The following is a 15,665-nucleotide window of genomic DNA, read 5'->3' on the forward strand; positions in this document are numbered from 1 at the left end:
AATATTAAACTTCTGTATGGTCTCCCAAATATGGAAAACTGAGAGGAAGCTGCTGTGTTCATGAAGTATGTAGCATCAATTGTCAATTCAGACTCTTGCTGGTTTGGGGGCTGTTTGATGAAAGAAATGCTATCATGACCATAAAAACTCAGTGACTTGCACAGATGACTGAAGTCAGCTTCTGCTGAGGGATGGACAAGACCTAAGGTTGATATTTTCTGCAACCTTTAATCTGTGTGAGAGAGAATTATTTACTCGCATTTAATTGGTTTCCTTGGTGTCATTGCCAATAAATTTATCTTGGGTTCATTGCAAATTGATTTTTAAAATGTAATTAAGCTTACTGATTTAACTGTTTCCCAAAACAGTTACGTTCAAGGCATGCTGTAAACTATAAGGCCTCATGAACACAGGATGTAAACAATTGCTGCATTTTCTGGCATTTGACTTTTTTCAGCCTCTAAACTCCCCTCCATGTTAAATTATATGGCCATGTGCACATAGCTGCTTGCAGGTGTATTATGAGAGGGGCTTTAGACTTCAGAGGTTTTTGGATAAAAAAAATATCTTGCCCTTTCAGGAGAGGCGCATTTGGGCAGAAACATGCTTGAGGTGCCTAAACACCTGTAAACGTGCCTAAATACTAGGTCAGTTTTGCACAAATTTAGGCACTTTTTTTTTACCATTACAGCCCCGGAAGATTTTACCCCCTTCCTGACCAGAGCACTTTTTGCAATACTGCACTGCGTCACTTCAACTGCCAATGGCACAACTGTGAGACGTTACACCAAAACAAAATTGACGTTCTTTTTTCACACAAATAGAGCTTTCTTTTGTTAGTATTTGATCACCTCTGCGGTTTTAAAAAAGAGCGACAATTTTGAAAAAAGCAATATTTTTTTACTTTTTGCTATAATAAATATCCCCCAAAAATATATATACATTTTTTTTCCTCAGTTTAGGCCAATATGTATTCTATATATTTTTGATTAACAAAAAAATCACAATTAGCGTATATTGATTGGTTTGTGCAAAAGTTATCCGGTCTACAAAATTGGGGATAGATTTATGGCATTTTTATTTTTTTATTAGTAAAGGTGGCGATCTGCAATTTTTATCATGACTGCGAAATTATGGCAAACACATCGGACACCTTTGACACTATTTAGGGACCATTGTCATTTACAGTATACAGCAATCAGTGCTATAAAAATGCAATGATTACTGTGTAAATGACACTGGCAGGGAAGGGGTTAAACACTAGGGGGTGATCAAGGGGTTAAGTGTGTCCTAGGGAGGGGTTCTAACTGTGGGGGGGATGAGCTACCACTGACATGACAGCGATCACTGCTCCTGACGACAGGGAGTAGTAGATCCATGTCATGTCACTAGGCAGTACGGGGAAATGCCTTGTTTACATAGGCATCTCCCCATTCGGCGGCTCCATGACACAATCGCAGGACACCAACAGACATGAAGTCAGTGGGACCCGTGGGCAAGGTCACGCTGTAAGCGGCGGGCGCATGTGCCCACTAGCCTCGCCAATTAAAGGGGACGTACAGGTACACTCATTTGCCCACTACAGCCATTGTGCCGACATATATCAGCGTGCAGCAGTCGGCAGGTGGTTAAGCTGCTTTTCTTCTGCCAGGAGTAAAGGCATTCAGAGGAGTTGGGCAAACGCCCAATCTGTATGAAGCTCAGCTATTGCAGTTTACTAGTGTGCTTATGTTAGCTCACAACTAAACAGTCAAACCATTGACCTTTATCATAGCTGATCACATGTGCAGCACCATAGCAATTACAGATCAAAGGCCAATAAAGCAGCTTCCTTAGCTGTAAAGGATAGGATGGTTTAATTCCACTGTAAGATGAAAAAGGGCAATTAGAGATCTCACTAGTGAATAAGGAGTCTACATGCCAAGCACAAAAAATGGTGGCAGTGGTGGGATTCATTATTACAAGTCATAAGATCAAGCCAAAGCATCACAATGTGGCAGCGGTGAGATCCTTCATTTCATTTGATTAAGCCAAAGCACTACACAAACCCATACATATAGCTGACTCACAAGTATGCCATAGTTTAAGCAAATATAGGGTTTTGAATAGGTGGCTACTTACCTACGAGAGTAACATTGTCGTTCTCTGAAGCTTACACCCCCACCACAGGTTCGACTACAATCTCCCCAGTCACTCCAATTATCCCAAAAATCACTTTGCCTTTTCTTCTTGCTTGCCTGCAAAATGATACAATTAAAAGAGTAGAATAGCAAATATCGATAGTAACACATGATCATTTATACAAGTCAAATTGCTAGGAGGTAAGGGAGTTTAAAGTGCAGCTTAACCCTCTTTGTTTATTACTGTAACCTAGCCACCTGTATATATAGTAGTAAATATGCCTTTTAGACTTTTTTTAATCTGCTAAGTGATTAAGCAAGGGTTAAAAACCCCTGTACCTGCAGCAGGTAGGAGAATCTCTCACACAATAAGCATCTCAGCTTTTTGATACCCCCTTGATCATGGTCTAATCAACAGCTCTGCTCAGGGAGTAAAAGCACTGTTCAGTGGGGAGTGTCAGACCACAGGGGAGCTTGGTGAGCCATGGTCTGACATTCCTATGTGCTGACATAAGGTTTTTTTTTGTTTTTTTTAACTACCTGTGTAGCAATAAGTGAGCTATAAAAAATTTTATTTAGAAGGGAGGATAATAATCCCTATCAGGTGTTTTGCCATCTGTGAAGATTTCCCTTTACTTCCTGTGCCATAGCTAAACAGGAGGTGAAACAAAATCCCTCCACAGCTGAGGGATCCCTGGTTGTTACCAAATGCATCAGATACAATGTTCCCATTGGAAAATTTCCAAAATTATTCCTCAGACATTGATCTTTCAAATATACATACTTTAGAAAGCACTGTTTGGTGTGAATAAACCTTGCGCTACATGGTATTTTCTGGTATATAGCATAAGGCAACATTGAGGCAAGTGCGTAGTGGAGTATGAGAAAGGGAGTCAAAGGAGCCCACACTTGCATCTGAGTATTGTTCTGTATACAGACTTTTGTTGACCCTGTTTGAATTGTTAATCCTATTCTGCACCTGTTTAGTAATGTTCAGGTTAAAGCTACCCTCTCTCTAATCATTTGGCCGATTCCTCTACCTGTTACAAGAGCAATTTGGGTATCCGCTAATTCCATAGGTTACGACTGTAAATGTATCTGCATAACAAAAAAATTTATCAATCGGAACATTAATAAATGTCCAGACGTGGTGGTCTTAAAGATACAATGCTCATATAGCTTTTAGATCAGCAGCAGTGGAAAGACCCTTTTCATTTTATTCTTCACGGAGTCGGTAAAGTTGCGTTTACCTGGATAAATTTTATTCAGTCAAGATAAGGCTACTACCAAGGGAACTGGTTTAGAAACAACCTTTCTCAACCCCTGAAATAACTTCCAGGTATCAGGTAACCCCTGCTTATAATTATTTTATCTTTACCTCAAGATACAGTGGTGTGAATGGCTGAGCTGAGATAGAAGAATAAGTAAAAGAACAAGAAATGTGGCCTACTTAAATATTTGACTCCCAGAACTGATTTTTTTAACAAAATTATTTTCAGTAAGAACAAACTCAAAACTAGTGGTCAGTGAAGTGCCCCCTTAGATTTATTATAACTGAAAAAGGGACCCCTATACTAGTAATCATTTGAAGAACCACCACTTGGTAGTCATTAGTGGTTATTGGGAGCGGGGCATCGCTAGACTGATGGCCAGTGGGAGAACACCCCTTACATTGGTTGTCAGTGGGAAGAATCCCTCACAGATAGCTGAAGCTTATTGTGTCAGTGATAACTTATCTGAGAGGCATAAATTGATCCTCTCTTAAAGAACCTATAGCAACCCCTGGATGAACTATAGGTTCTATGAAACCTTGGTTGTAAAAGGCAGGCTTAGAACATAAATGTACATGCTTGAGTGATGTGTGAATGTGTTTCGATGTAGCTTTCTGACAGAACAAAATATTTTTCAACATCTAGGTCGTGGCAAAGTTAGATGATAGTAATTGTGCAGGAATATGAACTCTCTTTAGCAAAATCTTAACAGAAATTAATTTAAAAGATGAGAAAGCATCCTAACATACATTGCTATATCTGCATATTTGACAGAAGACCAAACATATTATACACCAAGCCCAGACAATAAAAAGTGAGAAGCAAACAGGCCCGCCCCTAGCGTGTTTCAGATCAAACACTTGTAGAAATATTCGCATTTTGTCCATAGGCAAAATGATCTCATATCTGGCACAAAATCAGACAATCAAATGACTTACAGAGTTAAGTACACTATTATACTGAGGGATGTAAAAACAGGAGGCTTTTACCAAAGTGACACTGAAAGCATTGAAAACATTTTGGAATTTGTACAAACATATTATTTTGTAAAACAGAATGCTTTATTGTTCAGAGCAGCCTATGAAGTGTTAAAATCCCAAGGATGTGACATTTTACAGGAAATAGCGATCATGTGCAGTAAAGTTAATGTCCTTAAGTGACTTCATATAGAACATTGCACAACTTATTTGCAAATTAATAAAAAATGAAACAATTCATAATTTAGTGTCTTTCAATATTCTGTTTTTAAGAGCAGTATTTCTCACATTTACTATATTACTAAAGTCAAATGTTTGACAACCTTGACTTAACACACCATTTTAACATGCATACCCCCAAAAAGTCTACTTATTTATTGACAGTACTGTGTAGTGATGCGCAAATTTGCATGGGTCTGACACTTGCAGCAAACTCATACCTCATTCCTACCTTTAAGATGTCTACCTTTAAGAGTCTTCTGACACAATACCTTTTGTGTCAGAGGACTCAAAATGAAAATGCACATACTGAGTTGATGTACCAAGCAGCAATACCTTCCAAGTATCTCAAAAGGTAGATATGTGAATTATTTCTATTTTCACAAATGCATCAAAATGGTAAAATTATATTCTTATTTTAAAAAAAAAAAAACAACATAAAAGTGTCTGCTATCAGGCATCTTGCCTTTGCCTAGTACCCAAGGGCCAAATGTAGGGAGACATCGACCATGTGCAATAAAAACCGACTGACCTTAGGCCCGTGTGTATGTCAGCATGTCCAGCAGAAGCTGGAATAGATAGGTGAAGCTATGTGCTGGAGTAAATAGATGGAGCCAGGTAGAGTTGATTGAGTGTTCTCATTATACTGTCTACTATTTTGTATGCTGAAAGCATTCGAAAAAAATACCACATACCCTGATATGGCAAATAGTGTCTATAAGAGACATTAGGGCCTGTTACTACTTCTTTGTGGCCCAGTAATATGAAATTACCTAATGACAGTATACTCATCTGTGGATGTGTATTAACAGAGTCTGCACATTATAATTACAGAGAGCAGACCTGTAGGTTTGACTGGTGCCCAGGTGGTTTGATTTGTGACTCAGATGGCCAGTACTAAACATTATTTCACTGAGACCAAAAACCGGTGCATGAAGATTTCCTATAAGCACTGCTATGCAGAAAGGGCATTAGGGTCAATAGGAAAGCAAACTGGTTGGTAATATTCAGCAACCCTGTATCAGTTAAATCACAGATAAATGTCCAACTTCTTCCCAGGAACATCGTATTTGTTAATACAAATGATAATAATATGTACTTACTGAGTATGCTGAACCAAGTAATACAGTCAATGTAACAAACAGCAATGGTGCCTTCATTTTACCTGAGAAAGGAATGACAATTATTTAGTTAAAATGTTATGAAACAAGTTAAGGTGAGATGGACGAAAATAAACCAAAAAACAAAATGATTGTTCACAGAAAGAAGTGTTTTCACAGAGAAATATGGAAAATGCCATTGCTGACATGTTTCTGAGAATGCAGAATCTGAAGTTATCTACCATATCCTTTCTTCTATCCTGTCTATCTTGTAAGTCACTGGGGTTGATTTAGCAAAGGCAGATACAGTCATTGCACTTTGTAAATGCAGCTTCACCCATTTTTCTCAGGGCCTAGTGAATGTGATAAAGCAATACTGATTTTCATCGTCCAATCATGTGCAAGCAAAAACGCTGTTTTTATATTATCCTTGGGATCTTTACAAAGTGAAGCTTTACCATATTCACTAAGCCCTGGGGAAGAGTGCAGCTACACTTGCAGAGTATAACTGCACATCCAAAGTGCACAGTCTATTTGCATTTAGTAAATCCACCCCAATTTAATCCAGCATGTGCATATCAGTTGGTAGAGCACCTGGTATGCAATACTTGCTTCAAGTTAATGGTCAGTGACTAAATAGAGACAGGAATCATAAATGGTCCGTCAGGATTTTTTGAGTGGAAACTTGAGCTAACTACCCTCTCAGACAGTTGTCCCCACTGAAAGATGTCCCCTCTATCCCTGCTCTATTGACAACTCAAAAATGTCCCTCACTTTCAGTCCCAGTGGTTGCCAAAACAAACAGAGTAAACCTCACTCACATGGACACAGAAATAAAAAAATGTCAGGGGTCTAACCCTTTTCCATTCTATCCAAAAGTTTAAAAAACAAAAACATGATTGGGGGGTTGCTGTAATCCTGCATGTGAAGTGCCAAACCTGTAGGTTATGCTTAGGCAACAGTGACATTTAGAATGAAAAAGAAAATACAATTTGCTGATAAATGACATTTCTGGCCAGCTTCCTTTTGTTTATAAACAAAGCCATTTTCAAGGCTAATAGATAAGGGCAACAGGAGTTGAGTTCTGCTCTGGGGGACATGTACTAATACAAACTTTTTTTAAACTACTATTCAGTTTGGAGCAGTTCTTATAACAAGGTTTAAAGAGCAACATTAAAACACATGCTTTACAAAAAAAAAAGAAGAAAAAACATATGAATTGCTGGTAAAGCATCCAAGAATCCCCTTAACTGCTATAACAGGCCTTTTTGCTAGATGAGGGTCTGGTATGGATTGTATGGGGGAATCCTATATAAAAATAAAAGGCTTGGGGTACCAGAATCTTACTTGAGCATGCAGGTAAAGGGAAACGTTAGTGTGCCACCACCTCCTGAACCATACCAGGTAATAGGTCCTCCATTATACTGGATTTTAAGGGGAAAGAAAACCTGGGGTCCCCCACAAAATCCAAATCATACCCTTGTGACCCCATGCAATTTTTTTGTGTAGAATCCCTTAAAATTCCATACCAGACTTATCCAAGCATGCAGCCCGACTAGGAAAAGGGGACAGTTAGCCTGCACACTCTCCCCCTGATCCATACCAGGATATATGTCCTTAAAATGGGGAGTGTACTTTGGCACCACGTCTCCATATTGATGGGGTCATTTATCTGGGGACCCCAGGCTTCCAGATTACCATAATCCCCCTCCAGCAGACCCCCATATCCACCAGGCTAGAAATGTAACAATGGGACAATGTGCTTTTCCAGCCCCCCCCAGCAAGGTACCCTCCACATGTTGAGGACCTATGGCCTGGTATGGCAACAGCCAATGAATGTGTGTCCTCTGGCAACCAAAGACAACTGCGGCCTACACAGCTACAGCCAAAGGTTCGTTTATGCAAAGAGGCCAACTCTTTCTGTGAACCTTACATTGCAGTGAACTCAAATCTCCTCCCTAATCACAAAAAAAATATGTAATATTGCAGAAATTGATAGTTGGGAAAAGGGGGATTACTACGGTGCCAGAAACAATAAAGAAGATAATTATTCTATATAAATTTTCTAACAATATAATTTCAGCAAAAATGATTTTCACAATACAGACAGATGCAAATAGTCAATTAAAATTAGGGGAGCACAAAAACGATATTGTGTAGGGCCAGAATGGTAATGGCCTTGATGTGCTGCTGGGTCAAATCTTCCCTACATGTTTCACCATTACAATGGCTTCCTCAAGGGAAATGAGAGTTGACCAGTGATATAAAAAGATGCATAATTAAAAAAAAAATAAAAAATGGAGAGAAAAAGAAAAAAAAACTAATCTAAATACATAAATTGAGTAAATTTGAGGTTACATGTCACATGGCTTCTATAGGTAATATAAGTCTGATGAACTTAGGCAGGAAATTCCCAACCCCCCCCCCCCCCACCTTAGATGATGTATCCACGTCAAATCCAAAGGAGTGCATACATACCCCAACTTCCACCCCAGTTTGGGGCGGGCAATGTGTATGCCCAACGGGTGGCACCTCAATTGATAACCACCATAGTGTGACTGCATGGTGATTATCAATTGAGGCGCCACCCGCTGGGCGTACACATTGCCCGCCCCAAACTGGGGTAGAAGTTGGGGTATGTATGCACTCCTTTGGATTTGACGTTGATACACCATCTAAGGTGGGGGGTTTTGAAATTTCCTGCCTAAGTTCATCAGACTTATTTTACCTAAAGGATCCATGCGACATGTAACCCCAAATCTACTCAATTTATGTATTTAGATTTCAGTATTTTTCCTTTTCTCTCCCTTATTTTTTATTATGCAGTTTTTTATATCACTGGTCAAGTCTCATTTCCCTTGAGGAATCCATTGTAATGGTGAAACATGTAGGGAAGATTTGACCCAGCAGCACATCAAGGCCATTACCATTCTGGCCCTACACAATATCGTTTGTGCTCCCCTAATTTTAATTGACTATTTGTATCGGTCTGTATTGTGAAAATCTTTTTTGCTGAAATTATATTGTACTAAAATTTATATAGAATAATTTACTATCTTCTTTATTGTTTCTGGCACCGTAATAATCCCCCTTTTCCTTTGAAGGCTATGTTATCAGTTCTAGGGACAGCTACTACATCCACATGCTGAAATTGGAATTTCAGGATATGGAAGTTCAAATTATATGTTATTAAAGTATCAAGTAATATGATTCAGATGATCTTCCACCTCTAGTGTTTCAATCACCCAGTTCAACCTCCACCAATGCCAGAAAAACGCACTCACCAGATATAGTTGCTGCCTAATGAATAGAACAGCAAAAATCACATATGATAATATGAAAACTTTTTATACTCCTGATGATGCGTCTGTATGCGAAGCGGCTGTAGAGATTTATCACTATACAACGCTTGAGGTCGTGGCTGCCACTCTGTTTCAGATTGTCGGCGCTTCATATAAGTGTAAGCTTACTATTTCACACATGATGTTTTGCATTTGAGGTTCTGTCGCCATTGTCCCTGGTTGGATTGGCAGTTTTTATTTAAGTGCTATAAGCACAATTGTTTTATAGGTTTGTTGTTATGCCAGTTGACCAATATATACTGCACCATGAGATTTTTTTCTTCTTTGTCATTGCTGACTTATTACTATGGATGGGATATGCTGAATTGTTTTTACCATGAGAAATAAAGCTTCCTGGTCATGATCCATACACCCGGATACATTCTGAAGAGGCTCCTGTGATTCGGTTAGAGCGGATAAGTGTGAGCTAATGATGACCACATACCTCTGGTGACCTGGATCTTATCATATGTGATTTGTGTTGTTCTGTTCAATAGACATCAACTATATCTGGTGAGTGCATTTTTCTGGCATTGGTGGGGGTTGCAGTGGGTGATTGAAGCACTAGGAGGGAGATCACCTGAATCATATTACTTGATACTTCTTCACAAGATATAATTTAAACTTTTTATGTTTGAATTTTTTTTATATTTTCAATGTTGGACTTTTTTGACTATTTTTTGGACAATTTTTTTTTATATTGTTATTACAGTGTTTTGTATATCTACACTAATTGCTAGCAGCTATATACCATTAAGCGCCGACACCTTTTTCTCTTATTAGATTGTAGGTGACCCCTTAAAAGTTTTACGAACAAGCAGATGTTTTTTCAGTGCGGAATGAAAGCAGAAATCTGCTATTCTTGTAAACTGGAAATTCATGGCCTGATAACATATCTGAAATTTGAGCAGATGTGATACACCAGATGCATCCTGTGTATACATTTCAGTGATAAATTGTGCTAATTTCTAAACACAGGGTCATGGAGTGTATTAAACAGAAGTGGAAATATATCACTGGCCAACACAGGTTTCATGAAGCTTGGAACAGTATTACTATTCCCAGGAAGAGAAACAGATCTGACATGTATATACAGGCCTACCTGTTCTTCCCAAACGTTTGCTTTTGGCTCTGTGTATGTGCCAACAAGCAGAATGGCAGGTCGTTTCATGCCAAGCTTTGAGCAAAAACCCAGTCTCACAGGCCTGCCAGCTTCAGGAAGATCACTGTTTAGTCTCTGCCTATTTTACACTGTCATAAGAAAAGGCCAATACATAGGAGTCCCAGATGTCTGCTCAGTTGATGGAGGCTGGGGAAAAAAATAAGAAAAGAGTGATGCTCATTTAAAACAATCTTCTGCTAAATGTATGTAAACTAGTTAAGATGGTCTACAAACAAAAAACACTCTGATATGTGCTGTATACTGTATATAGGGAGATTATATGTAGCAGAAGAACATTCATTTTGACAACTTACACAACAATGAATTGTGACTTCTGTATGAATACTTTCACATTAAACTCTGCTAACATTGGCATTTGTACATTATTAAACAGTCTATTGAAACTGTGCACATACTATTCATATGCATGTTAAACAGAATTAAAACAGCTGACAACTGTAGAAGTAATTATTAATAAATTGTCACTTTCTACAGCTGTTTTAGACATACGGTATTAAACAAAGCCAGTCCCATCAATGGTATAGCAGCATTAATTGTGTAACCTACAAAATGGGTAGACCTCTTCATGACTCCTGCTTGATATCCCCGTCTAGGTAACAATAGGGAAGGGACCATATTTCACTCAGTAACCTTGTTTGTTTTGACCAGCATCTCAAAATTCTCATTTACCATATAGCAATACAAAATTTTATATATATATATATATATATATATATATATACACACACACACGCATACATACACAGAATATATATGTGTATCTATAGGAAAATAAAAGTTTCTTGCTTTTGCTGTGTTTTTTTTTTACCACAATTATACTGCCATGACTGTCTCTCTAAATGAGAAATTACAACAACATTTGGCCAATTGGCCATCTTCTCCTGAAAAGAAATATCATGGGATCTATGAATAAAAGGGGTAAGCATGAGATTTCCTTGTTTATTTTAACCTGTTTATAAACAGTTATTTGATTTCTCTGGCATTTTATTCTATTGCTAAAGCATTATGATTTTGTCAATTTTTACTGGCCCATAGCCTACAACTCTGGGGCTCGGTTTGGTACTCCGGTGGGCTCATGTCTCCATCCCTCCCATTCCATCCCCTTCTCAACAACCTGCTGTTCCCCCCTGGCTTAGAACAACCTCATGTCTTCGCCTGGTGGCCAGTCCATGGATTCACACAGGTCCAACGTTTTCTTGGGACTCAAATCTTCCCCTCGTGGACCTCAATCCAAGAGGCACACGAAGCTCCCCCAGTGGAATTCTTCCGCTATCTTTAATTGCGACACTGGATGTCCTCTCTCAGGTGCAACGATATGTTCCCCTATCAGAAAACAGCCTTTGAACAAATTTGCCAACATTCTCCTGGATCTGATTTACTCCTCCCTTAACTCAAGCGGAACTCCTACCTCCCTGTGCTATGTCCACCACTGGGAACGAGACTTATCACACATCGATCCATCGGACTGGAGCAAAGCCTGGTCTAATATTGTGAAATGTTCCTTTAACACGGCTACCCTAGAGGCAGCCTATAAGGTGCTCTTCCCCTGGTACTGAGTTCCATCCCGTATAACCAAATCAAACCCATCCTGCAGTGATAGATGCTTTAGGGGATGTGGTCAGCGAGGAGACGAACTTCATATCTGGTGGTCCTGCCCTCGCCTAGTGGGGTTTTGGACTAGGTTATTTGGTCTTCTGTCTACTCTCTTCCAAACACCCCCCCCCCCCCCCCCCCCGCAGGGATGCCAGGCTAGTCTTACTCCATTGCCCGATCCCAGGCCTCTTTTCTTATCAGCAAACCTGGCCACCTATCTGTTTATTGCTGCGAAGAGTACAATAGCTAGGGCCCGGAGGAAACCAACTGTTTCATTTGCGGAGGTGAGGAGCACCCCAACGACTCTCATGATTAATGAAAATATGTCTAGCATCCTCCACGATTCTCACGCCAAGTTCCTTAAGGTGTGGGGCCCGTGGTGATCATATGCTCTTCCCTCTCTGCATCCGACCAGCTAAGGCCATGCTAACTGACCTCCTCTACCCCCCTCCCCCGATCTGAGGGAACCCTTATTCCTACCTAACCTTCCTGCTCTGCATCTCCTTTCCTCCTCCGTCTTTCCCTTCCACCTCATGTGTTCCTCGTCACTATATATTCTCTCTTCCCCTTTCTCCCATCTTTATTTCTTTGTTTCTTGGTGTCCTTATTTTCTTTTTTTCTATTTTTCTCTGTCTGCAAGACTTGGTTTTTAGTTATGTTTTCAACATTTTTCTTGTGAACTATCCCACGCCTCAACTCTTTAGCACCTAAACTCATTTACCTTCCGTCGACCCCTGGCCTTTGCCAGAGGGCTGATGATGCTTTCTACCCTCTATGAACAAACATGCTCCCTAGGTGCATTACTAAGCTGTGCCATGATGTGTTTTATGTTTATATCCCCTGCATGGGATCGTTACCGCTGTTCTTATTTCCCAAAATTTCAATAAAAAAGATTGTTTAAAAGAAAAATCGATTTTTACAACATTTTACTAAAATGTGTGCTGAAATCTGCATCCAGTCTCTGTGTAAACAAGATCTTAAATTAAAGCCACCAGTTTAAAAGATTACACTAAATTGGCTGCATGTCTGAAATGCAGGAACCAGAGAAGTCTGAATATCTAAAATATACTTAATGGTAAGGCTATATATAAGAAAGGACAGTATGGCATGCAGGCACAACCTAATCATGCATTTTTGTCACAAACACATATTTAATGCTAAAAAAAAAAACATTCTCCACTGGGTGATCTATGTACATTGCAGGAAGTTTAACAAACGTTGTTGCAGATTTCTACCTTTTGTTATTCTGAAGAAATCCCTGTGTATTTCTCTGTGCCCCTGTGCTCAATGAATCTAATGGGGTGGTTTCATAATTATCAATCAGCTGCAGCACCTGCAGAGCACTAATGAGGAAAACTTCAGGGCCTGCATCCCTTTAGATGTGTTCCTATCGGGAGTATCTCACCAAAAATGACATTTCTGTTGCAGGGGATGTCTGAAATCTGACTTGTATCTTAGTTCAGACGTCTGGGAAAATCAGTGAGCCACTCACACAAGCAGGATATTATATTTCTGGGGAGTGTTCTGTACACATTCTGTGTACAAAACACCTTCAGATCACAGAAAATTACAGCAGCTGCAGTTTGAAAAGGAAAGGTAATTTTTAATAACATTCAATTACAATATGACTTGTGTCGCAGTTGTATACACTATATTATTTTTACTCTATTTGCTATTTTTCCTCCGCAAAAGGGGCGTTACATTTAACTGAATGGAGGAAGTAAACAAAAGCCCATAAGGCAAACAATAGCAGCTTCTCTGCTGGCTATTTACCGTAATCTGTTTGTCTATTCACATAGACTTAATGTTATTGCCCAGCTCAGTTCTCAATGGCCCCATGTCTAAAGCCATCTTATGCCTCGTACACATGATCAAACAATCCGGTGGAAAAGTCCGGTGGACTCAAGTCCACCGTACGTAGGCTCCAGTGGACTTTTTTTTACCCAAAAGTCCAGCGGACTAAGAAAGTATTTTTGCACTCCAATCTGTCGCCCGGACTCACATTTCGGCGGACAATCCGGCCGTGTGTGTGCCAGTCCGCCGTACTTTTGAAATGAACGGACTTTTCCCGCCCAGAGAAAAGTCCGGTCATTTTGAGCGCGTCTCCAGGTAGCCGGGGCCAGCGAAGGAGGTGACACCGGCCCCGTCACCTGCTATGGACTTAAAGGGAAACCCCAACGCCGAAAAATCGGCGTGGGGGTCCCCCCTAGGTCCATATCAGACCCTTATCCGAGCACGCTACCCGGCCGGCCAGGAAAGGGGGTGGGGACGAGTGAGCGCCCCCCCTGAGCCGTACCAGGCTGCGTGCCCTCCACATGGGGGGTGCCTTGGGGGAAGGGAGGGCCGCGTGGCCCCCCCACCCCAAAGCTCCTTGTCCCCATGTTGAGGGACAGGGTTGTCGGGAAGGGCCAGGGTTGTCGGGAAGGGCCAGGGTTGTTGGGAAGGGCCAGGGTTGTCGGGAAGAGGCCCTTGTCCTCATCAACATGGGGACAAGGTGCTTTGGGGTGGGGGGGCCGCGCGGCCCCCCTTCCCCAAGGCACCCCCCCATGTTGAGGGCACGCGGCCTGGCACAGCTCAGAAGGGGGGCGCTCGCTCATCCCCACCCCCTTTCCTGGCCGGCCGGGTAGCGCGCTCGGACAAGGGTCTGATGTGGACCTAGGGGGGACCCCACGCTGATTTTTCGGAGTAGGGGTTCCCCTTTAAGTCCATACCAGGTGACGGGGCCAGCGACACCTCCTTCGCTGGCCCTGGCTACCTGGAGACGCGCTCAAAATGAGTGGACTTTCCTCCACGTGTGTGGACGAGTCCGTTCATTTCAATAGTACGGCGAACTTAGTACACCGTATTAGTCCGCTGAAAAAGTGCCGTGTGTGGGCAGTAGCTCGTTCGGAAAGTCCAGTGGACAGTCCGGCGGGAAGACCGGCAGACTAATGCCGCGTACACACGAGCAGACTGTATGACGTACTTAGTCTGGCGGAAAAGTACGCCAGACTGTCCGTCAGACTTTCCGAACGGGCTACTTGCCCACACACACCACTTTTTGAGCGGACTAATACGGCGTACTAAGTCCGCCATACTATCCGCCCTACTTTTGAAATGAACGGACTCGCCCACACACGCGGAGGAAAGTCCGCTCATTTCGAGCGAGTCTCCAGGTAGGCAGGGCCCGCAAAGGAGACGTCGCTGACCCCGCCGCCTGGAATGTACAATGTACCCCTACCCATTCACCCATTCACCTGTAAAATAAAAGTACAAAAAAAAACACAACACACGAGATAAAATAATTTATTGCACAGCTCCGGGGGTCTTCCGTCTTCAGGGGTCTTCTCGCCGGACTCCTCCTCTTGTCCCCCTCTTCGGTTCTTCTGCCGGGCCACCGCGCCTTCTTATAGCTCTTTTACAGGCGGTGGCCCGGTCTTCTGTCGCCGCCGTCGCCGCCGCCGCCGCCGCCTTCCGTTCTTCTTCTTCTTCTTCTTCTTCTTCTCCAGGAGATGTTGCCTCGACGATCTCTCTGGCCGGAATGCCAGGGACGCACTGCGCGGCCACTTATATAGGGACAAGGGGCGGTGTCACATGGCTTTATGTCACATAGGTTGATGTAACATGGGGACTATGACATCGTAAGGGGGCGGGGTCACCATGTGACACCAACCCATGTGACATAAAGCCATGTGACACCGCCTCTTGTCCCTATATAAGTGGCCGCGCAGTGCGTCCCTGGCATTCTGGCCGGAGAGATCGTCGAGGCAACATCTCCTGGAGAAGAAGAAGAAGAAGAAGAACGGAAGGCGACGGCGACAGAAGAACCGAAGAGGGGGACAAGACCCCCGAAGTCGGGAGAAGAGGCCGGAGCAGAGGAGT

General features: G+C 41.8%; 1 protein-coding gene across 5 annotated transcripts in view; it reads right to left on the reverse strand.

The window, feature by feature from the left end:
- PAPLN (papilin, proteoglycan like sulfated glycoprotein) overlaps positions 1-15,665 on the reverse strand; it is a 181,735-nt gene that overhangs the window by 102,924 nt on the left and 63,146 nt on the right. For 4 of the 5 annotated variants that reach the window (XM_077464576.1, XM_077464579.1, XM_077464575.1 and 1 more), the window contains 3 exons: positions 10,131-10,337; positions 5,691-5,752; positions 2,122-2,237 (listed from right to left, as the gene is read on the reverse strand). In XM_077464576.1, coding sequence (XP_077320702.1) covers positions 2,122-2,237; positions 5,691-5,747 — 173 coding nt within the window. In that variant the 5' untranslated portion in view covers positions 5,748-5,752; positions 10,131-10,337. The remainder of the gene's footprint in view (positions 1-2,121; positions 2,238-5,690; positions 5,753-10,130; positions 10,338-15,665) is intronic. The other variant, XM_077464578.1, reaches the window with a different exon arrangement.

Source organism: Lithobates pipiens, unplaced genomic scaffold (assembly GCF_037356315.1).
Source record: "Lithobates pipiens isolate NorthernLeopardFrog02 unplaced genomic scaffold, aLitPip1_a1.2 Scaffold_30, whole genome shotgun sequence".
Taxonomy (NCBI): domain Eukaryota; kingdom Metazoa; phylum Chordata; class Amphibia; order Anura; family Ranidae; genus Lithobates; species Lithobates pipiens.